General features: G+C 38.8%; 1 protein-coding gene across 2 annotated transcripts; it reads right to left on the bottom strand.

Moving 5' to 3' along the window:
* Positions 1 to 335: 335 nt before the first annotated feature.
* On the bottom strand, positions 336 to 23,857 carry mospd2 (motile sperm domain containing 2). 2 transcript variants are annotated; one of them, XM_047370500.1, is made up of 15 exons: positions 23,523 to 23,851; positions 23,390 to 23,447; positions 22,856 to 23,011; positions 20,511 to 20,597; positions 19,289 to 19,443; positions 18,356 to 18,416; positions 18,173 to 18,211; positions 17,957 to 18,081; positions 17,057 to 17,227; positions 11,799 to 11,914; positions 3,342 to 3,435; positions 3,139 to 3,235; positions 2,527 to 2,647; positions 1,785 to 1,887; positions 336 to 899 (listed from the first exon to the last, which is right to left on the bottom strand). In XM_047370500.1, exons 1-15 carry the CDS (start codon positions 23,553 to 23,555, stop codon positions 747 to 749), a joined length of 1,569 nt encoding a protein of 522 aa, XP_047226456.1. In that variant the 5' UTR covers positions 23,556 to 23,851; the 3' UTR covers positions 336 to 746. The 2 variants fall into 2 exon arrangements, 1 of the variants encoding a protein (XP_047226456.1); XR_007038993.1 differs by lacking the exons at positions 336 to 899; positions 1,785 to 1,887 and adding an exon at positions 2,719 to 3,012 and having other exon boundaries at positions 23,523 to 23,857.
* Positions 23,858 to 24,529: the final 672 nt, after the last annotated feature.

The following is a 24,529-nucleotide window of genomic DNA, read 5'->3' on the forward strand; positions in this document are numbered from 1 at the left end:
TTGCTCCGAGCTGGATCTTGTTACAGATATCAGCACTTCCCACTGAGATACAAATGGGTTGTGCCACGTCCTTGTGCTCTGCCAGTAATTGCTTTGGTATTTTTAGTTGAGTTTAGTGTTGGGGTAATTAAAACAAAATGAGATGGTGGAGACAGAGTTTTTTCGTGGGCTCCTGGGTCTGAGCGTGGAGAAGTTTAGTAAGGTCATTTGCTGTGATGTTTTCAATTACAAAGCTCGGTGTTAATAGGGGGTTTATTAAAGAGAGGGAATATTATTGCGTAACCGGGCAAGTTTCATAACAAAGACGCATCAAAAACTGCAAAAGCAACACAAGGTTGAATAAAAAGGGTTTATTTTATATTGTGTAGGATTAAATGGATTTGTTTGTAAATTTATACATTACAAAAAATCTACATGATGCTCAATATGACTAATCTTTCCAACAAAGTTTAATAAATTTTATTAATTTAAATTATGTTTTCATGATCAGCCATGAAAGAATCTACAATTGTCTCTGTTACATTAACTGAGAAGACAGTGGAACAATCTCTCCTCATATATTAGCTCCACATTGACTGACGTGTCCCGAATTGTCATCTATGCTCCTCTCCGAGACAGCAGCCAGTTGAAACTGGGCCGGTGGAGCACAGGACCAGCGTCCCATCAGGTGGTCAACTGTAGCCCAGCTGAAATCGTCAGCACCTCCTCTAGGGCTGACAGACGCAGGCGGAGGGTGCTGCGGCAGGTCAGCACGGTCGCTGAGCTGTACCCAGCAGGTAGAGACACTGCAAGTTCAGCACTAGGAGGACCAGCACCAACCCAGTGAGAACCTTCTGCACCCACAGACACGAGTTCATTTTCTGCTCCAGACGAGAGTTGCAGACCATCACTCGCATAAGCTGGTAAAGAAAAAGGAAATAGCTGGAGTTAGGGCAGGACAGTCTATCATGAATTTTTTATCAGCAAAAATATATGCAATGTAATGTATTTGTGCCTTGTATGCCAGTGGTGCTGTTGTTTAAAGAAGTAGAGGAAATTAAAATGTTCTGGTGAAGCCATAGCATAGCAATTTGTTTATTATTGAAAAAAAAGTATTATCAGTACAGCATTTATCAAAATTATGGCAAGTTGCAACTCTTCCTGATTTCATGTAGCCCTAGTTGTACTCCATTCATCATGTCAGGCTGCTACAGATTCAAAGAAAAAAATAATATTGTCTTTATTCAGGCTGGAAGAGAGCAAGACTTTCAGCAGATAACAGGAAGGTTAACATCTTGTTCTGTCATACAACAAGATGTATTCAGAAATCTTGGCAGCCTTTTGGAAATATCACAGCTAAGGTATGAATCGATATTATGGGAAAATTACATATATGGGAATAACCTTTTGCCATACCAATACTAGCCATGCTAATAGCTTATATAAGATGGTAATGACATTGTATAATGTCTATCCAGTGTGTCTGAAAAAAAGCCAGGAAGGCTGAAAAAAATGCTCTGAGTCGGACAACTTTTTCTTATCCTCCCTTCCCAAGGAGTGTGTGCCCTACATTTACCAGACGTCTTTTCATAACATTCAGGGATGCTTCTAGGATGCCACAAACAGGAGGCTGACATCATTAATGACTAACAAAGCTGTAATAAAACTATTTAGCATTGATAAGGATGAGTCCTGTCTGAAGTAAGAGTCTGTAGTATTGTCGGTGGCTTTAGCTTCTGCCAAGTGATGCATGGAGCAGCAATGATGGCAAAGTAGTGACAGAAAATCCTGGTATTAAAACTCACCGCTGTGTTCAACTCCTGCTGCCCACTGGTCGACGTTTCCACCAGGCTGTCTCTCCGAGAGTTGGCTGCTGGTTTAACACTATCCTGAACATGACAATGCAATCTGCAAGAAGGTCAGAGTCCAATGAGCAGATGTGGGAAAACCAGATCCACTTGATCAAGATGGTTGACATGAGAAAATGTTATATGGGTTAGATAACAGCTGCTTTATGCACCTGTTTAGGATCTTTAGGAGGAGCCAGAAATAAGACCACTAAATAAATAAATTTGGGCTCAAATTATCCTTCTTATAAATTAACTTACTACAATTCATTACTCCGGACTCTACCGTGCAAATACACATCTTAATAAATTGAAATATTATCAAAAAACTAATTTATAATCGGAATTCACTTTAAGTCATATAGCTTTAAGACAGAGTGATGGACACAGTCAAGTCAGCACTTTTTCCATAACATAACATGTCTGTATTTTTAATAAAAAGTAATTGTTCTTATGTGATTATGTATCATCCAACAATCAAAAAGGACCAAACTAGATTTGTGTCTGCACTGCATTTCTACCTTTTAAGCAATCTTAAGGCCTCCAAAGAGAAAACTGTTCATTTTCTGATGATTTTATAAAAAGACATCCATGTATTAATTGTTTGAATTTTTATGTGCGGTTGAGCGGTTGGTTTTTCCTTCACTCTGTCTACATCGTATTTTATCAACAGGGATAATGAAAGGGAAGTGGTACACACCGGTGTTCCATGACCTTGTTTTTTGGGACTTCTTTCCAGAACTGAGCGAGTTCCTGCGATCCGGCGTTCTCCATTTCTGCGGCCATGATCAAAAATCTGTCTTGTGGAGAGGCCTGGGAACCTGCAAGTACACTTTCGTGAGAATCCAAAGATAGGAATGAATTGTTCTGTAATAAAAAGTGTGAGAATTACCTATAAAGCAGTATGAATTAGAAGCAATCAAATTGTTTGACTGTTTGGTAAAAGAGGCGTGGCGACGTTTAAAGAACTGTCTGACGTCTTTGTAAGACAGAAAAAACTCAAGACCATAGCATAAAAACCAAGGTAGCAGCAACACGAAAGCTGGCTTTGTTCATTCTCCACAGATTTGCTCAGCACATCAAAACCTCAAACTGACAGGTTGGCGTTTGAAGGTCGGTCACACTGTGGTTCAACTCTGTCAAGCTGACGGTTTTGTTTTGGGAGGAGGCGATTCTTTTATCTCACCTGAAATATGCATGTCAGGCAAAGAAAAAGTGACTGCCTGCACTTTTGGAAGGTAACAGAGTGCAGCGTTTGATTATTCTGAGGCTCAGCTGCTGCGGATAGCGTGCAGAGCGTTAAGTGCTATACCTCCATGTAGGGACACCACTATATCCACCGAGGCCCCTGGTTCACAACTGCTGCTGCTGGGTTTCACTCTGTACTTCTCAGGTGCTGTGGTACGAACCTGCGCACAGAGAGGCCCCTTAATTAGATTAAACATTTTAAATCATTGCCAGGCCTGCTAAGGGATGCGCTCTCCTAAGGCCGGACTGAAACGATTTCCCAATTACCTTAAAGGCCACCTGATTTTTGGTGACGTTGCTCAGAATAATGAGGCATTTCCTCTCATTCTCTCCGGAACCAAAGCTCAGCTCCTCGGCAGGACTGAAGGAGAAAAGAGATGGAGAAAAAAGGAGTGAACTACTGGACAAAAACTCAGTTCTTAGAAAATGCTGTTTTTATTTGTTATTCCATAGGCTTTGTTATTTCTCTTGAAAGCATCTTAATACATTTTTGTTCCGGTGTATTTTTCTGTGAGGTCCAATTATCTGGGGATATGAAGCTTTTCCTGCTAAACACCATGCCTTCCCTAAGGGACAGTTTCTGTAGAAATGTGCTGCAACTCAAGGAATGAAAAGGACAATTTTACAGAAGGGATTTCTTTGTTTATATATTTGCTGCAAACTATTTTTCGCTTCGCTGTGAAGAAAAAAAAACCAACTCATTCTGACTATTCATGTGTCAACAATGAAACAAGGATGACGCAAATAAATCCCTGAATCCTAAACTCAGTTGGGTGAAAGTGGTATTTATAGCGCCCTCCATACTTATTGGCCCCCATGGCTAAAGTGTCCAAAAAGCTTTACAATAAATGCTTCTTTTAGCTTAATCCTGCACTAAAAATCATGTAAAACCTTTCATTTCAGTACATTTATTCACAGGGAAAACATCAAGATACAATGCGTTTTTTTGTTATTTCATTTATTTTATACGCCACAAGTTCTTCGGTTATTGGCACCCCTTCAGTTAGCACTTCTTACAGCCCCCATTAGCCAATAGGACAGCATTTGTCCTCTTTTAAGCCATTTAACAAGGTTGGAGCCTACAGAGGGAGGGATCTTTGACCATTTCCCTTTACACTCAAATTTAGGATGTCCAAAGTGCCACCTTTGGACAACTTCGGTTTAAACTACATCCCTAACTTTTTTAGGGCGAGATTTTGAGAAATTGAAATCATCTTAACATGGAAAAATATATTTATTTATTTTTCTGCTCTTATTTAAAATTCATAGTTAGTAGGACCAAAAACATCCAGCGAGTATTACTCAAAAAAGAAAGACTTGGGCGCAACCCTTTAATAAACTTGACAAAATAAGGCAAGTGTTTTTATCAAAGAGTGATTCATATTCGGCTTCTGTTGCTGAAAAAAAAAAAAAACTTTAACGCCAGCAAATAGAAATCATTTTATCCTCCCCAAAACTATTAAACAGTAGGTCGTTCTTTAAATAAGGCAAACATGCCAGACCTTATTATGTTTAGGATCTACAGTGATTTACAGATCCCTTTACTACAAAAATCAGAGTAATTTCAATAAAATACAGCATTTCTTGTTTATTGTTGAAAATGTAAAAATAAAATAAAATAGTGGTCGACAAGTACTTTCAACTTGCTGATTTTTGAGAGCTGCTGGTTCCTCTCTTGTGCTCCTTTTTCTCTAGCTTAACACACAGGATCATTATCCTGTTGAAAAACCTAAAGCCAACGTTTTTTATTTTATTTAAAATGTCCTGCTAACAATCAACAATGCCATGCACTCCATGGAGGAGAAAACAGGCCCACAGTATGACAGATCCTCCGTCATTCCTAACTCAATATAGTGTTTTTCCAAATATTCATCCTTTTTTCATGCCAGAAACACATGCAATGGTGATTTTGCAAAGAACAAAAAAAGAACGTTTTTAAATGTAGGCCTTTTTTCCATAATGATAAATTTCCTCAAATTAAAAGGATAAATATCTTCAATAAGAGAATAACTTTGTTTTAGTGACATAATAAAAAGATGAAGGTCATTTGAAACCCATGGAGACAGCTTGAGCTGTATTTATTTAATTGGTTGTCTAGACATAATTCACTTTTAAGTAACTGGAAAAAAAACAACCTTAACGTGGGCTATTCAAAGGTCTAACAACAACTATACAATGAACTAAATGAATAAATGATAGAGTTCCAGGAAAAAAACAAAACCAAAAGATTTTTTTCCATTTTAATTTCTGATTTTGTCCCAAAGGAGAGTTAATTTACAGATGGACATTTTTGTGTACTGGAGCAGAAAATCACAATTTGGTATTAGTTGAACTGCAGGCAGGATAGAGCAACACATTTTATAGCCAAGAGGAAAAAAAACAACAACAGTGGCTTAAAATTTAGGCGTGACGTACGCTTGCTTTCCTTGTGATGAGGAGCACCTAATTTGTCCTCCAACCACGTTTACAACAGCCCAATTTGGCTGTGCAGAGCATGTGATTAGACCAACTTGGCTTCAGTGCACACTGAACACTGGGGACCTAAGCTTTGCAAACAAGGAAACCAGCATAGAGTTTAATATTTTATTTAAATGCAGTCTAGTTACGTTTCATGCCCCAATACTGCCAAGAATAAAGCCTTTTTCTCTGTCTAATGTCCTTGTTTATTCCTTTCTCCCTTCAGAAAGCTGTAGAGACAGGCTCACGGGGAGCCTAGGAACCTTTGGTAAACACAAGATCAAAGACCACTACTCTCCTCTGAAGCCACCAGCCTTAAATTAAAAGCAGCTCTTAAGTATAAATGTATTTAAGGCTCAATTTAATCGGTTTATCACTATAATTCAGAGATCAGGGCAGTCAGAAATTCTCACTTCAAAGGCAGAGAAAACAGAAATTGACATTCTTGAAAGTGACATCATATAGTGTGAGGTAAGACAGTTGCAACACTTGAACAAACTGATCTGAATGTCAATGTTTTTGGATTGGGTAAAAGTAACAGGAAAACATAGAATGCGGAAAAGTATTCACACTCCGTTGAACCTTCTCAAATTTTAAAATTCAAGCAGAAGTCGACGCGTTTTATTTCAATATGACATGATAAACCAACACAAGTGGTGCATAATTGTGAAGTGGTAGAAGAAAGAGAGCTGTCGTTAGCACACCAAACCTTTGTGGAGCTATGTTTAGCTGCAGTTACCTGTAAAGCACTTTGTGCAGCATGAGGTGTTGGAAAAGTGCTTTTTAAACAAATCTGACCTTGACCTTTCAACTGAAAGTCTCTTGGGGTATATCTCTACCAACTTTGCCCATCAATACAATACATTTTTCTCCTTTTTCTACACAAAACAGGAACTGCGACTTTCAAGTCTTGCCACAAACATCTTAATGGGAGTTAAAACTAGGCCATTCTAACACTTGAATAAGCATGATACTGCCTCCACCTTGTTTTAACAGTGTGGGTGCTGTGGTCAGGCAGAAGTGCAATGTTAGTGCTTTGCATGTAAGTCAGAAAAAGTTTATATTTTGGTCTCATGTGACCATGGCTTACGGGAAACTATAAACAGAGCTTCTAACGGGTTTCCTCCAACATTGGCTTTCTTCCTGCTACTCTTTCATAATGGCCAGATTTGCAGAGTGCAAGCTGTCCAATAGACAAATTCTCCCATCTGAGCAGTGAATCTCTGCAGCTCCTCCAGAGTTACAAAGGGCCTCTTTGTTGCCTCTGGTTAATGCTCTCCTTGCTCAGTCTGTCAGCTTAGAGCACCTTTCATGTAAAAGGTTCTGAAATAAACGTGCAGCCCCAATCCCCCCTAATGCGAATCATTTTGTTCCTTCACATCATTCAACAAGATCTGCCCAGACCACAGGCCATGTGGGCTTACAGATCGTGTAGCAACAATTAGGAAATCTGGAGGGATTTCCCCAGGGATGAGCTCTTTGTCAATATCCTCATGCGTCCCTTTAGAGTTCACAGTGTATCCTGGTTCATTACTACCTCATGAGGTGGGTAATACCTTTTATACCTTTCAGTAAATCAGCAAGTATAACATACACATGTAGATTACAAAATAAAAATGATGATCTGAAAGGGGCTCATGTAGATGACCATTGTCTTGGTAGGTTTGAACCTGTGCCATACTCTGTCCATTTTTAGACGACGGATGGAATGGTGCTCTGTGAGATGTTTAACCTAACTCTGCCTTAAACCTCTCCGCAACTCTCTGCTGTGTTTCTTAGTCTTGGCTCATTAATGTCCTCCAACAAACCTCGGGGGCATACCTACTGAAATCCAGCTATGGAGACACAGGGGCTCCATTTACTAATTAGGCGACTTCTGAAGGCAACTGGTTCAACTGGATTTTTATTTCAGGTATCGGAGTAAAGGGAGCCAAATACAAACGGATGCCACAATTTTCCACAGTTTTATTCTGAATTGTTTTTGAAACCTGGATACTTTTATTCCATTTGACAATCCCAATAAATTAGGCTGAAGTTTGTGGTTGTACTGCAAAGGTCAAAGGGTAAGACTACTTTTGCAAGTCATTGTATGAAGCATCATATGTTGTGAGGGAAAGGAAGATGGAGCTGCTGTTTAGAGGTAATTAATCGCTTGCCAGAGTTTCTCAGTAGAATGGGCTTCAGTGTTTGATTTACAACGCCAACTCATTTTTAATCGATGGAAAATTGACCTTGAAACGTCCTTGATTCCTCCTGTCTCACCAGATCAATTAGGGCAAAAAGGCAGAAAGAAAACATCAACAATGACCAGAAGCTCCAGGTTGACGTGTGAAAAACGAAACTTTCTGCCACTGTGAAAAGAGTAAACAAGGTTTATTGTGCAGTGTTTTAAATTACAGTTATTTTACTTCATAAGCAAATATTTTAAATGGCACCAATTATACCAATTCTGAGATAAATATTTCCTTCACATAGTTTAATCTGAATAATCTTTGCCTACATTTGGTTTTCTCCTGGATATGTTGTGAACAAAGGATCAATTAGAATGTCGCACTACCAAAATAACTAAACCAATCATTAGGTGAGTAAGCTGGTTTCGGGTCTCACAAATACGACTGAGTTCTAAGTCCAGAAGCACATTATAACACAAGCTGGCTCCAGCTGCAGGACAGCTACTCTGATAAGAGCCAGATAGGTGCTCTCATGCCTGTTAGTGTTGTTGGGTAAAAACAAACCGATCCGTTCGGTCTGGTTTGTCCTGCAGTGAAGCTGCGAAGACAAATTCTGCAGGGGCCAGAACAAACACACTAAAACATGATTAAAACTCACAAAAGGAGTACGGTGTAATCGTGGCGTTTCAGCAACTACAGCTTTAGATTAAATAAAATTTAACAACTAAACTTACATTTGTTTTTTTTTTGTCTTAAACATATTTTTAAGACAACCAACCTCTGGGGTAAGTTCAGGGCTTGCACAAATGAATTTACCATGTTAGACTGTTTAGAGAAAACTGAAGTGATATTTTGAAATAACTAAAACATGCGAACACAACATGGTCAGATGTTACAAACAGAATAGCTCATTTTTACAGCTGACTCACATTGTAAACCAGCCTTGTCAAAGCTATGCAGATGGGTGGACTTCCCCATTCGTTCTGTTTTACTCTGCAGGTCTTTCATGCCTCCTGTTACAAGAACTGTTGTATTCATCAACTATGAACGTAGCCATTTTCATATTTGACCTTCATTCGGATATCGACGGCTGTAAATGTTCATGACACACGTGATATAGTTTTGACACTCAAACAGCGACAGGAAAACTGTATTTTGTGAGACTTCCTGCTTTAGTGGGTGTTACAGGAACAATTTAATGAGATGACAGTTATGCAGACCAGTAAAACAAAACTAGCTTTGCTTGTAGCAGCTATTTTATCCATTCTTTTAAGCACTTTGCAACATATCCAGAGGATATAAAAAGTTTAAACACCCTTGTTAAACGGCCAGGTCTTAGAGACACATAAAAGCCTTCATATCTTTAATGGGACATCATTCCAGTAAAATTCAACTGAAAAATCGATCAAATCGTTTAGAAGCAAAAGTGTGAAGAATAAAATAAGTGCAGTAACGTGGTTGCATAAGTGCTCACATCCACTTACTAATAGTTTGTTTAATTATCTTTTCATTCAGTTTCAGCAATCAGTCTGCCTTGCTACACTAACAATGATTACAGTGAATGTAATTAAACTGAAATAATTATCAGCTTCACATTTAGTCATTTGCATCTTTTAACAAGAGACATACAGTGGCTCTTAGAGAGCTTTTATGCATTAGATGTTCCTCATTGTCGAAAGGTAAAATCCCACAGCATTTAGTTTACCAGGAAACAAAGTCATTAGCATGACTAAGACCGTCATTAATAAGCAGAGAAACTATGGGACAGTGTGAACATTACCAAGAACTGGACATCCCTCCAAATTTAATTAAAGAAAAGAAACAGGGCAAGGTGGCTGCCAAGAGGCAGACAGCAACTCTCAGAGAGCTGCAAGATGTTCTGGTTGTGCTCTACAACCAGAACATCTTTTTCTGGATTCTCCATATGTGTCTGGACTAAAGTGTGGGAACGTATGACAGGAGCCTTTTCTTGCAAACATCTAGAATGGACTAAAAATCTCCTAAAACCGTGTGGAAGAATGTGTTATGGTCCAAGCAACCAAAGTTAAAGTTTTCTTAAAGTCACAATTCCAAAACGTACATTTGGCACACCAGAAGACCACCACGCCCACAGGGAAGCATGGTAGTGGCAGCATAATGATGTGGAGTTGGAACTAGAGTTCTTACCGAGGTGGATGAAATGATTAAAAAGATTTAAAGGTAAGTCAGTTTGGACGCAAACATTTTAAGTGCCCGCTGGACAGTTTTAGACCCCAGACCCCCATACATAGATCCACAGCAACACAATAGAGGCTAGAGTCGAACTGCAGAAGCAACCTAAATCTTATTACAAAAAACAACTTGTGGGGTGCATTAGAGAGGCTAATGTGGAAGAAAAGGCCCCACCTATCTGTACAGGATGCATGCCACATTATAGGTGGGAAGAGTTTGCATATGATTTACCGAAGACAGCCTGCCATTTTAACAGGATATTTTATAATATTGATGCATATGTACAGAACATTGGATTAAAATGCTGCACGACTTGCTGGAAAACTAGCAGAAGCATATTTATATTCCCATGTGGGTCCATATCATGATAGACAGCTACACTCTCTAATCCTAATAGTCTGCATAACCTCAAACTTACTCCTAAGGGACTGTTTGTTCAGAGGAAGGGTAAAGAAAGAAAGGACATTTTGTTTAAAGGTAAAGATCATATAAACTGATCTTTAAATAAACATCTTAAACACAACAGTTTGCAGAACTTTAGACCCTCAGAAGTTGATAATAATATCAATAGAGTAACTTAAAAAATGAATACTATTCCCCAAAAATTAAGTTTAATGCATCTTTAAAGATACCAACTTAAAAACGTAATAAAAGACAAAGCACAATTGCAGTTTGTCCCATTTAGTTCTTTATAAACGTCAACGGCACCAACCACGACACCACTGACGTAATGAAGACTAAGAAACCCAGAACCTGAAATGCAAACCTTGTGATTACAGGTGGAATGTGTCCACTAGGCATCAAGATAACATTATATCCAATCATGTCTATAGTGGTTAAAACAAGAAAGAGGGAAAACAGGTGAACCTTGCAAAAGTATTCATGCCTCTGGATCCAAATTTTTTGTTTTTTTCCATGTTACAACAACAAAGTTCAATGTATTTTATAGGCATTTTAGATTAAACATCAAAGTAGTCCATAGGTGAAAGGACAATAGATATACGTCTTTAAATATTTAAAACAAATCAAAATCAAAAAAATAATGTATGCCATAAAAACCTAATAGAAACACCTTTCCTGCAACTACACTTCCATGTTTTGGGGTTCGTCTCTTTCAGCTTTGCGCGCCTAAAATCTAAATGTTTTTCCCAGTTCTTCTCCACTCAAGCTCAGTCAGATTGGATGGAGAGCGTCTGAACAGCGATATTCAAATCTAGCCACAGGTTCTATGACTGGACCATTCAAACACATGAATTTACTTTGATCTATATTATAACTGGACCTCTGGCTGTATGTTTTGGGTTGCTTTCCTGTCGGAAGTTGGACCTCCACCTTCATCCCAAGTGTTGCAGCCGCCAATAGAATTACCCGCTGTTCAGTTTCATTCATTTCATTCATCTCCCCATCAACTCTGACCAGTCATCATGTCCCTCCTGAGGGAAATCATTGCCACAGCATGATGCTGCTACCACCATGCTTCAAGGTGGAGCTTTGATGTGTTCAGGGTGATGTGCTCTGTTAGTTTTCCAACACACATATTGTCACTTCTACCATGTTTGTTTTTTGCACCCCATGCATGGTTTGTGAGAAACAGCGAACAGGACTTCTTAAAGCTTACTTTCACCAACAGCTTTCCGCGTCGGTTTTTATTTAGGGTTCTTACAATAGTTTTCCTTTAAAATTATGCACCGCTTTGTGTTGGTTTAATCACATAAAGTCATAATAAAATACAGTAAAGTATGTGGTTGCTACATTAAATAATGTTACAATGTTTAAAGTGTTAAGTGTTTAACCCACATGCATAAATAATATTAATGACAATTAATAAATAAATACAAGTAGAGATGAAAATAAACAAATGGTGACAAGATAAAATGGGGCCTACCTAACATCTAGCAGAAGACCTTTGAAAGTGGTCTGTGGATTCCTGACTCTTTTCACCCTCATGTTTGTGTCTCTTTCACCATCCTCTGACCTCAAGCTGTCTTCTAGAAAATTGACCTGAAACAGAAAAGGCCGTGTAATTAGAAAAAAAAAAACCTATACACACACACACACACACACACAAAGAGAGAACAAAACAGACACTGTAGTCATCTAAACCTTCTCTAGCTCTGCCTCTTAAATGAAACGATTGACCTTTGGCCTCCATGTAGAGGCCGCTATCCGTTATTAGAAGATATTACAGTCAACTTTAATTAATAAACTGTTAGAGAAAAACAATGGTCAAATGTCGTCAGAATAAAATCTTTATTGAAGAGACTTATTTTGAAATGTTACAAAGAAACTCTCAAGTTGACTTCTGAACTTTGTTCCTTGCAGCATCCAGAGGGAACAGACAAAACAGGCATGAAAATACAGAACTAGTGTAACCCGAAATCTCATGACATCTGACACAAATAAAAAAAACCTTGAATAAGTAGGCCAAGCAGGACAGAAGTCATGAGATTTCTCACACGGGGGAGCAGCGAAAGGCTGACGAGCTTTGACCCAAATGCTTCCCGGACAAACCACACAAATGCTGACTGGGAGACTTGCTTCATGACGGGCTAAGCCTTTAACGATGAAGTAGGCCAGCTGAAGAAGATGGATGCTTGTACCACAAAGATTGTATAGTGGATGGGTGAGCGAGAACGTCAGGAGAGGGTAAACAGGCAAAGGAAGGGGTCGTCATGGGAACACGTGACAGAAACACTGCTGACTCAACAGTGTGTATTCCCTGTTTATAGGCTAGAAAATGTGAAAGCTCGAAGAAATGTGTCTCTTTGTCATGCAACTGCACCAAAAAAAGGACTTCAAGAGATAATCAGCATCCGGTATAATTATTTATTCAATTTGAAGAGAAAGCTTAACACAATTATGTATGAATAAATGTGATGACAGAAGCATAACAACTTCAAATTAGAGTTAAAAGTTTAAAGTAGGTTGCACTTTATTACTGATGTTGGAATTAAAAGTACATTGCAGAGATGAGAACAATCATTGGCCCCATTTCTGCCACACATAACACAATTAAAGAAAAATCCATTATAGATTAATAGGAGACAAAAAATAGAGGGCAACTTACTATGAAGAACAAATTAAGTGACCATTGTTGAATCAAGAAATGAATGACCATTATAAAAAGACACTTAAGACATAATTTCCACACATTGTGTCAGATATAAAACACAAAGCCAAATAAATTATACTTGAAATGCACATGATAAAATATCCTCCTTTGTGCAATACAAATGAAGGCACATACTTGGTTAAAGATAGTGTTAGATTAGAAGGCACAGAATGCTTACATCAAAAAGCAGCTTCAACTGCAGGTTTGATTGAAGATTAAGTGCTGAGGGTTAATAAGTTGCTCTACTGTAATATAACAGTAATTATTTTAGTAGTTATTAATCGGAGGTTAGATGTGACAAATAATGTGAAATATGTATGGACAGTAGGGAGTGTGCTGGCCTTTTCTAAGGGCTAATTAAACTGTGAAATGTGTGTCATGCATTTCCACGACGTGCAAATAAAAAGCTTGCCTATTAAAAAAAGGCACCATCCGGTAATCACAAAGACGGAAATTTGTTGGGGTCGAATTGGAAACGTGAGGGCCGTGATGGAGGGAGGAATGGGAGGAGTGGTGGTGGCAACATCAGTCGACTGTGGAGGGAGCTGTACTCAACCGTTGGGAGTCACATGAGTACGAGCTGCCTTTCCAGTGTGCAGAGATCGTCCCGACACTGGGCTTCTGGTGTGGTTGTGATCCTAAGCTGCCTTACCACAGCCACCCCTTGTTTACGAAAACATAAAGGGAAAAACAAACACAAAAAAAAGAGACAGGAAATTAGCTTCCAGAAGCCATTAAGCTATCAGCTCAGTGTTTCCTCTATCTCGGAGGATTTTGGGAACGGATGGATGGTGGAGGATTGTCGGAAAGAGACTTTTATTTATTTAGATGAGATGGATCAGAAGGAGAAGGCTTAAATGCACTCAGAAAGGCTCAAAGTTCCCACGGCCTGTTGTAAACAACACAGAGTCACACGTCAAATGTTCTCTTCCATTTACATTTCAGCCCAGTTACAAGTTTCAAGGTGTTCCAATGTTTTAAAAAGTTCCAGTTTTAAAACCGCAAACACAAAATTCAACACCGTTTCTATGGTTTTAGGTCCTTTCAGGGAGATGCCAGTAAAAGTACACAGGGCCTCAACCCCTTGTTGCTACACACTGCTGGTCAGCTGGCTGACAGAGGCTTCAACGCTTCCCACTTGCTTTTCCCGACATGTTTGGAAATATTTCCAGCAGCAAAAGAGCACTTTTACTCTTATTTGAGGTAAAGCCGTTTTAAAGCATATTTGCTCTACTAGAGCAGATAACCTGACTAATTAACCAGCTAAGATTAGCTTGCTTTACTTCTATTACGCTATAAAGAGCAGAAGGGCAAAAAGGTCAATCACTCTGCACAATAAGCACTTAAACTATGACTACATTTACACAATACATTTTAATCAAGTTTATTTATATAACGCCAATTCACAACACAATTCTCCAAAAAATGTTTAGTCTATTCTTTGGCTGAGTCTATGGGTCAAACTGTGGACTACGACAAAATACATAAATGACATTGATATAACTGTAATAGCAGCAGTACAAATAGGTGCTGCTTTTAAATCCAAAACAATTAGATCATGTTTTATTTTTCTGTTTAAACTTTCACTAAATACCTGGATATCCTGGTATTTTCTGCTCAAGGTTTTACCGTGAGAATCTCCTGCCAGTCCATGCCTCTAAGGGCTTGATAGGAACTACTGGATAAGACCAGAGCTGTGACTGAGTATGCTTTTGGCCAACAGGTGGGTTCAGGGTGATAATTTTATTAACTGGGTGGCTGTAATTCATTGATAGGTTACTTAAACTACCACAGTCAAAGGTTCGGGTTTTCTGGGAAGCTGCTTAACTGCTTTTCACCCTGAAAATCCATGAAATGTTTATTAAAATCCATCTGAGTGCTAATAGGCTTATTAATAGACTCCCCTTTGACATGCATCCAGTAACGTTTTCTTTGTCTGTGAGGAGTTACCTCAGAGCGATTGTGTAATTATGTTTTGACAACCTTGTATCCATGTAGTTAACTGTTTCATATCGGTCTAAGTAATTTGACGCATTATGAGGTTAAATAGTCATAAAAAGCTTAAAGTCTCACATGATTTCATTACATTTTGTGCAATCTTTTCTAAAGATTTCTATTGTTGGTCTGATCCCTGTTTGGATCAGTCAACCTATCAAGCATGAAAAGCACAAATCGGGAACAAATGGGTGGACATTGATGCATATTCTATATGAAATGTCTGATGGAAGATGCCGTCTTTTTGTACCATTGAAAGTCAAATGTGAAACAAGCAAAAAGCAACGACCAAAATAAAGAATGTAAGAAATCCTTTTTCCCAGTAAGGGCACAAAATAGGCTTAAACTTCAGCCTGTAGATTACATTCAGGCTGACAAATAATTGTGGTGGCTTGCTTTGGAAGTCTAAATCTCTTGTGAATAATCAGCGTGGTGGCTTTTTTAACAATGGGAGGATTGTGTGTTCAGTAGAGCTTAGCAGCTTTGCGGGGGCAGCTCTGGCTAACGTGGTTTGTTACATGTATACAACAGGTAAACCGTCTGGTGTTCCTCATATTATATGCCAGTCAACCTTATGCCTGGTGCTCCATTTGTAATATGAATCCTCCGTGAAGCTGAAAACGACAGCCAAAGAAATTACACAAGCAGAGAAGAAATGTTCAATTATTTTCAATCAGTATTTTCTATATGAGAAGTTCTAACACAGACTCAACACTCCAGAGTTCTCTGTAATTTTAACCAATTCTTTAAGTACAAATAACCACTTTACATTTATGTCAAATATTTCTTTAGTGCCCAGGCTTTAAATATGGAAGGCCAAAAACAAAAGTGCACTGGAAGGAAGGAGAGAAGGGTGGGTGGATGGATGGATGGATGGATGGAGAGGCAGACAGATTGATAGATATACACATGGATAGATGAACTGACCAATAGATAAACTGATGGACAGATGGAAGGATGGGTAGGCAAACAGATTGACAGATGATAGATAATCAGAAGAATGGATGGACAGAGTGACAGACTGATGGATGGAAAAATACGTGAGTGGATCGGCAAACTGATGGATGACAGAGAGACATACAGACTGATGTATGGATACTATTTTTAGGGAAGAAGAAAAAAGTCCGAAACAAAATATTTTTCTCTCTCCAAAATACTTCCACACAAATCCAGACCTGGACAACTCTTATATTAGATTCGATACTTTTACAGCCCGCATAAAAACGCAATTTGTCTGTCCTAACAGTATCTCTCTCATTACTTTATGGTGCGTGATCATAAAGCATTTTTTTTTCCAGCTGGAAAGGAAGCTTAAATCTATCATGATAGGAGTGCTGGGTAACCCTGATGGGGAGTTAGGAGAAGAATCTGTGACATACATGACATGAGCTGCAGGCTGTCTACATCCAGGGTGCAGCACCGAGAAACCATAGGGAAAGGGAGGCTACAGCAGCTTCAAACTTTCCAGAGCGTAAGCCGTCTCAGTGATAGTGCTACATGCTGCGGGGAGGAGGAATCCAGTGACAGCATGGAAGAGCTTAAGTAACAAACCCTCTGTGGACACCATGAAGAACGGAGGAGCAACGAAGTGCCTGTGAGGGCTTAGCTGGATTTAATGCAAGCCAAAAAAGCCCTGAGGAACAAACTCAACAGACACCATGAAAAACTGCTTATTGATAATGGCTCAACTGGCCTGATTACACTCTGTGGTCCAACCTGAACGAAAAAGGACATGGTGAGTTTTAAATGTGTCAACAGAAAGCCAGGTGCTGCCAACTGTTTTAGAGAAGAAAGAAAACACACTGATTTCTTAATTGTATGAAAAAATAAGACTCTTACTCCCCCATATTTAAAGAAGGGGCTTTCATAATTTCAATGAGGTCAAAGGAAGACTTCTAGAAAGCACATGGTGCTACCGAGTCTTACACACTTGTGTAACTAAATCTTGTAGAGAGCTCAATGAAATTCTTCTTATTATGGGTTTTCATAACAACAAAAAAAGAACGTTATTTTGATTTATTCATGAACCAATTTACCTTTTTGGGCTTTGCCATCTCAGAATTGAAGCTGGACTCGAGGGTATCTCTGCTCTCCATTTCACCCTCTTTGCTCTCCATGTCATCCTCGCTGATGATCGGCCCATTCTCACACAGCGGTGTTTGAAAGTCATCGTCTGGAAGCGGTGGGTAGGTATACGTGAAGGGATCCTGGGGGCGAAAGGGCACATCACCTTGTTTTCTACAAGTCTGGCTTATAAAGTGAACTTGATGGGTCTCAATTTATGATTATAGCAGTTTATCTTTTACTAAATGGACATAAAGCTGTTGGCTTCACACATGGATAAACATGCTGACATTGATTCTGCAGAGGAAGACAGTTAAATGGTACAAATTGTGTTTATAATGGACTGATGAAAAAACAAACTAGGTGATCCTTTTGGGGAAGAACATTTAGGAACGTTAGTGAAACAGCATCACGAAGACCAAGAAATACAGCAGACAAGTCAGGGAGAAAGTTAAGAGGAGGTTTAAAGCAGAGTTAGGTTATAAAACAATACCCCGAGCTCTGAACAGCTCACTGAACTCTGTTCAATCCATCATCCAAAAATAGAAAGCATACGGCGCAGCTGCAACCCCAACAAGACAGAAATCCAGCTAAACTGAAAGGCCAGGCAAGGAGAGTATTAACCATGGAAGCAGCCCAGAACCACCCGAAACATACACAAAGAACTGAAACAGAATGGTCTAATCTTCTTTTGTAAAGAAGAATCGGCAAACATAATGTGTATAAAATGTGAAAAAGTTCCAAGGAGTGAGGCTGACTAAATGCACTTTCTATTAAATATAAGAACTATCAGTCAATTCTAACATTTATTTCCTAAATAAAAGGAATTTGGAGAGTTTCGCACATCAAGGAAGAGAAATAAAAGAGCGTACCGTTCCACCCAAGTGAGGCGGGAGGAATTCTGGACCAATAAATGTCTGGACCTCAGCTTTGGATGCAAACTTCAGCTTGGCGATGGCTTCCGGACCCAACCAGGACTTGACAATCTTCCACGCAGCTGCAAAAAAGAGACAGGTTTAATATATATTGTTAGTAAAGTCAGAGTGGAGCCACTATTATCGATCCCAGTCAAGCTGAATCGTTCTCACCGTTCATGATCCAAGGCATGTCCACTATGATCATTTTGGCTGAAATGATAAAACAAATTTCCTCAGTGAGAATATTTGACAGAAGTACAGAGATTGACTTTGAAGCAGCTGCAAGTAATGAGTGACTGACATAGTATCTGTGGTACATAGTTACAGTATATCTTTAAATGTTATGTTACTTACATAAAAACTTTGGATAGTACACTTTGAAGCAATTGATGACATACTTTACAAAGTCCATGTCCTAAAACAAAAAAAAAAAAAGATAAATTAAGAGATTCATTAAGATAGCAACCTCAAAACTTCAAGTATAAAATATGCTTAAGAAAATGATTTTAACAGGACGATGTTTGTTCTTTTTTGATCGCCTCCAGATATGAAGTTACCCACCAAAGATTAAATGAATATTAATTGTAAGCTTGTTTGAACAACTTCCAACTCAAGTCTTGCAGTCTATTCAGGTAAATTAAGTATGGCTTGAAGAAGACTTAATCGACAGCTTGGTAAAGTTTCATCATCGGTTCAAATGTTGTAAATAATTGATGAGGGGTGGTTCTTCTTCTGCTCTTTATGTTAACCCAATTGATCAGACAGGCTGTCCAAATGGCCAGCAGACAGGAGTTTAAGACATTGGCAAGGCTCCATAAATGGATAGAAACCTCACTCTTTCACTCCTAAGTCCTAATGAGATCACACTGACCGGTTATAGTGTAGCTCTCAATGGGCTTCAAAAGAACCCCACTCGACATCTTTCCAAAATGATCTTCTAAACGAATCAATTTAGATTTGGCCTCTATAGTTCTTTCTGCCTTGATTGTGTTGATTGGTTGCAGATTTAACAGTCATTCCTCTAGCAGAGCATCACCGACTGAGAGCTCCCCTCATGAAGGCAACATCTGTGGCGAAGTGAGTGTAAGGATTAGACGGCCAACTCGACCATCAAGATTTAAAGGTTACTTTAATCTTCAAGGTGTTAAAACCACTGAAGAGCTCGACTCCCTGCAATATCCCGTCTCAAACCCCAGGAAATATGAAGATATAATACGGGGTGTTATTTTCCATAACAGAACTGAATATTTCCTTATGAGTTGAAAAACAATAAAAATGTAGCCTTACAATATTGCTAATGCCAGAATCCGTCATGTCGAACACAACAGTGAGAAGCATCCCAGGTTCCTTCTTTGCATACCGCTCCAGCCAGAAGGCGACATACTTCTTCTTGTCCACGACTGACTTTGCATCCTTGATGTGCAGCTTCACCTTAAACCAGACTTAATGCAAAGGACAGGTTTTGTTTTATTTCCCTAAATAGGTCAGAACAGCTCCCTTATTTCTTTTATGATAATATAATGGCTGAGCTACAAGTGTACTAGGCATGGGTTGGCTAGTAGATCAAAACGATAATATTTTCCACCACAGCACTCCTATGATTTAAATTCCTTTTAATGGGATGCAAGGAGAAAGAAGTGCTAGAGAGACCAAAGTCTGCAAAGCAGAGTTGCCCCCTCCCAACCTGTTGCTGGGCATGCTGGCTAAAAGAAGCCTGCAACACTCCTCCCTTACTTACAATGAAGACAAGTTTGGCTGCTTGAAAATGTTTTCGGTCAAAGTAAAATATCGACAGACATGGGGTTAAAACGAAAGCAGCAACACCTATCACTCTTAATATGGTAACACCGTGTTTTAAGCTATAAGGAGCGCTAAAGCAAAGAGCATTTACTTGACTAAACAATAACTAAATGTTAGTAATTACATTGTTGTAACTATAATATTGTTATATTGTTTCAGCTGCAACAGGGAATAATTGCTTTTAGATGGGGCTGCACGGTGGCGCAGTTGGTAGTACTGTTGCCTTGCAGCAAGAAGGTCCTGGGTTCGATTCCCAGCCTGGGGTCTTTCTGTGTGGAGTTTGCATGTTCTCCCCGTGTCTGTGTGGGTTCTCTCCGGGTACTCCGGCTTCCTCCCACAGTCCAAAGACATGCCTGTTAGGTTAATTGGTCACTCTAAATTGCCCTTAGGTGTATGAATGAGTGTGTGCATAGTTGTTTGTGTGTTGCCCTGCAATGGACTGGCAACCTGTCCAGGGTGTACCCCGCCTCTCGCCCATAGACTGCTGGAGATAGGCACCAGCTTCCCCGCGACCCACTATGGAATAAGCGGTAGAAAATGACTGACTGCTTTTAGATTTTAAATAAAATCACATAGATGATGTTATACATTTTTCATTTACGATTTGCATAAATACCGTAGTACTTTTACACAAAATCACACTGGGAAAATTCCTATCAGCTCATCTGTGAGTGTGTGTGGGTGAAGCTGTATCAGCGTGTTTGCATACAGAGTTTGTTTCCTTCTTTGTCGTAGCCATGGAGGTAGACGGCACCGGTCTCAAACATCCACCTGGGAATGGTGCTCTCGCTAACATCTACAATGACCAAGAAACAATTTACATGACAGTATAATTATCAGACAAAGCTTCAGGCAACATGGCAAGCAGACAGTGGAGGCTATCTGCATGGTTTTAAAAGTCTATATATCAAGGCATACAATGATTTACATTTGGGTTTTTTTTTATTCAGCTATGCAAAATGTAAAGGAAATTTAAACAACAAACTGATGTTGATGATCATAGTTTGTCACAAAAAAGCTAAAGAAGACACAAAACAGCATTCTTGTCACCAGCTCTTTTTAAAAGTTGAAGTCAAGAACTAAGAGCATGTAGACCGAGTCCTGCATCCCCCTCGCAGTGGCCCTAATGACTCAAATAAAAATCACATTGCCTAAAACAACTCGGGGGAAAATAGAATTTGCTGGAATAAAAAGGCCAGCAAACAACAGATCATTCAAATTTCTCAGGAGGAACAGACTACATTGTTCTCCATGGTAACTTATGCATGGAGATATGGCCGTTTAACACACAAAGAGACTGTTTTTCCCAGATAAGCTCAAGGACAACCACAGAAAAGTGCTGGGAGCTTGCAACACACATGCCAATGTCAACATTTCTATTTCGACTAAAGTTGCATATTGAACTTTAGTACTTTTAGGCGCTAGCATGAATGCTGTCAACCACAACCTGTCTTTCTTTTTTTTTTCTTGAATTGGCTGTATATACACATATATGCTGTTCCCCCAATCCTTAATTGTACTTCCTCTAAAGTGTATATATTTATACATCTGTATGCTGTGAGTGCTTGAAATCAGAGATAAATTTCTTGTTCTTGTGCACACAATCTTTGCCAATAAAGCTGATTCTAACAAATCTTCTGAGGATTTCTTTGAGGATTATTAATGACTGATCTATAATTTAATATTTGTCGTCTGCAGATTTGGGTCCAGAAAAACATTTATAGTCCTTGAAAATGGGTTATTTAGGACAACCTTCCATTATTTATTGAAATTAAACCCAATCCTATAAAAGTATCAGACACAAACTTTGTTCTACTTGAAAATGTAAAATTAAGAAGTCTGAAGCTCCTGATTTGTGCTCCAATCCAAAAATGTGAGATTATGCAACTAGTTGTGCTATCCCCTCAAAAACAGATTTTTCTGTTGGGTAATGTTGTCCAGTAACTTCTTCTCAAAAAACAGATCTGATAAATGTGCAGATGTTTTCCTATTTTGAGCACAGTCTGGTGGGTCATCCTAATAATGGAAAGGATTTTTGTCCTAATTGTAGAAATTAACAATAATGCTTCCTTTGAAAAAAAAACAAAACAAGCAGAATGTCTCTTTGTTTCATTGCTGAATGTTCTCTGTTGCCATTCAATTATCGTCAAAATATTATTTTCGGCACTCATAACCATGGCCTTTTTATCTGAACTAAGGATAGTTACAAGTCAGTTAACTGGCAATAGGGGGGGTCATTTCATACCTATGTAATTTTGGGCTTTCATAGCTGACGTTTTGCCGGTACAAGTGGTCAGATACAGATCCGGTCAGTTTGTACCGATCAGGGAGACATTATGTACCTTTGACAACTACCAATTTAAAGTAATTTTCTATGTTCTACTTAGTCTCTTGTGGGTAAACCTGGGCAAAATTGCTGCATATGTCTCTTATGATTAGTGGTCTTTTAAGAAGAAAAACAATGGAAAAGTCAAGACTGACCTTAATGAAAAACGATAATCAAAACTGGCTGGAAAAAGCCTGATTGGAAAAAGCTTTATCTCAAGTTATTTTGGTTTGATCAGGGGTCCTGATGTGTCATATTTCATAAGAATGAGCTCAGAGTAAAACTAACTGCCAACAGAGGTTAAAACCAAGGTTTAAAAAAAACCACACAAATAAATCAGATTTTACATGACATGTATGAGTGTTTTTAAAACGATTTGTTGGCATAATTCATGAAATTATAACATACATGTGTAAGAAATGGTTTGTTTATCGGTACAAATAGGGGTTAAAATTGGCAAAGGGGTGAACTGATCCCATGACTATATCACCAATTCTGAAATCAAGCCAGTTTTTGGCACTTTTTCATTTATAGTATCATTTATAGGCCTGGCTTCTTGCAGACCTCAATGTAAATTCAGGGACCTAATTTACTACTAAAATGTTCAGCTTTTACATTAGAGTAAAAATCTTAAATTCTAACTTACAAATATCATCTTAGTATCATTTGAAAGGCATCTTAATGCTCTTTAATTGAACAACTGAGTTATGAAGATCCTAGCATCTTACCATTTATACCAAACTCTTTTCTCCAGAGTAGACTTTCATCTATCATCTTCAAGGCGTCGTCAACAACATACAGTCTCCATGTGAGGTAGGCTTCCACCAGAGCATCGTCCTGCTGAAACTTCTCCACATCCCTGGAGTCATACTTGTCTGTTGAGTCTACAAGCAGAACACAAAAACTGAGTCACATGATGTTCAAGGAGGTCAAGAACCAGGTTTCACTTTCAAGCACACACGGACTTTAACCGTTTTGAAACTTTAACTTTTCATGGCAGTCAGTAATAAACCAGGGGGGAAAAAAAGCCCAACTGGAGGTCAAAATGTTAGGTTTCTCGGCCGGGTTGTTGTTAAATACTAATTGGAGCAGTTAACGTCCTTGTTGAAGCTGAACTGAGCTCTAAGCACTAACTGCCAAAGCAAATAAACCGAATCTGAATATATGCAAACAATACCGACAGTATAACTGGAAAAAAATTAAAATAAAAATCATCGAAAGGTGAGATAATGTCTACGGAGTATCCACAATAACCGGGTTACCTTGGAGTAACTCATTGTTGAATCTCTGTCTGGTCTCCTCGATTTTCTTTTCAAGGTCCTGTCAAAGCAGAGTTGATTCGGGTTAGATTCGCGTTTGATTTTAGCACAATAAACCGTTCTAACGGTCAACTACCTGCTCCCCCTGCTGCGGTTCATGCTCTGCCATATTCTGCTGTCCTCCCGGCTCTGTCGTAGTTCCGCGTTGTTGTTGTTGTTGTTTTTTTTTGTTTTGTTCAGGCAGCTAAGTTAGCAAACTAGCTGTTCTGAAGAATCACTGCTAAAAGTGTGAAACTGGGATCCTGACAGTGCCATTTTGGCTCCGCTCATGGCCACACCTCCCAGGACTGTTTTATTTATCTGTACGGGAAACGACAGCTAGAATGAAGTATTGTCTTCACGCTCACATGACCCAAGTTGCCGTTGTAGGATAAAATATGGCCACATATTTTATTTTACAGGCGCAAATATTCTTTTTTGTTGTTGACTAAATCTCACCCAGAATGCACTTGGAGTGACAGGAAGGGCTTATTTCAATTGAACGCGGCGACGCTGAAGTTCGCTTTCGACTGATAATTAGATAAAGGGCAATTACAAAGTTTTTTGGCAAAAATCTGATTTATTCGTCATGTTTGTGCACACAAACAGGGAAGCTACCACAATACAAGAACTTATGCGATCGTAAATTATAGACTGAAATAAATTGGCCAAATTATAATTATAGATTGATTTAAACAAAGTCCAGCATTTGTGAAACATGATTCCCACAAAGACTTGAAAATCCTGTTAAAGTTTGAAATCTGCTTTTATCATTTTCCATTTCTGGGTGAGTATGGAAGCAGAGCTGGCACAAGGTTGTACCGGGCCTTAAGCAGAAATTGATTTAGATGCCCACTTTCTTTTAAGCCCATCAATCAGGAGCGTCTTCACAAACGTTTGTAGACTAAACGGTGGTTAGATGGAGGCTGCTAATAATCTAGGGTTTGCACACCAAAACCCAAAATTCTAACAGAAGTTCAGGGGATTTATTCTGGTATGTAACTATGATGGAACTTGAAATTTTTAACACAAATCTTGGTCCTTCTTAGGTTTTGTTTCCTTTGTATTTTCAGATGCCCCAAATAAAAATCTGTTGATTTGATA

This window comes from Girardinichthys multiradiatus, chromosome 7 (assembly GCF_021462225.1).
Source record: "Girardinichthys multiradiatus isolate DD_20200921_A chromosome 7, DD_fGirMul_XY1, whole genome shotgun sequence".
In the NCBI taxonomy this organism is placed as follows: Eukaryota; Metazoa; Chordata; class Actinopteri; order Cyprinodontiformes; family Goodeidae; genus Girardinichthys; species Girardinichthys multiradiatus.

Excerpts from the sequence above, each read along its gene's own strand:
- mospd2 (XM_047370500.1), bottom strand. The coding sequence starts at position 23,555 with ATGGCAGAGCATGAACCGCAGCAGGGGGAGCAG. Across the intron at positions 23,448-23,522 it reads AACCGCAGCAGGGGGAGCAG|GACCTTGAAAAGAAAATCGA; the intron begins GTAGTTGACCGT and ends CTGCTTTGACAG. Across the intron at positions 1,888-2,526 it reads AACAAGGTCATGGAACACCG|ATTGCATTGTCATGTTCAGG; the intron begins GTGTGTACCACT and ends ACCTTCTTGCAG.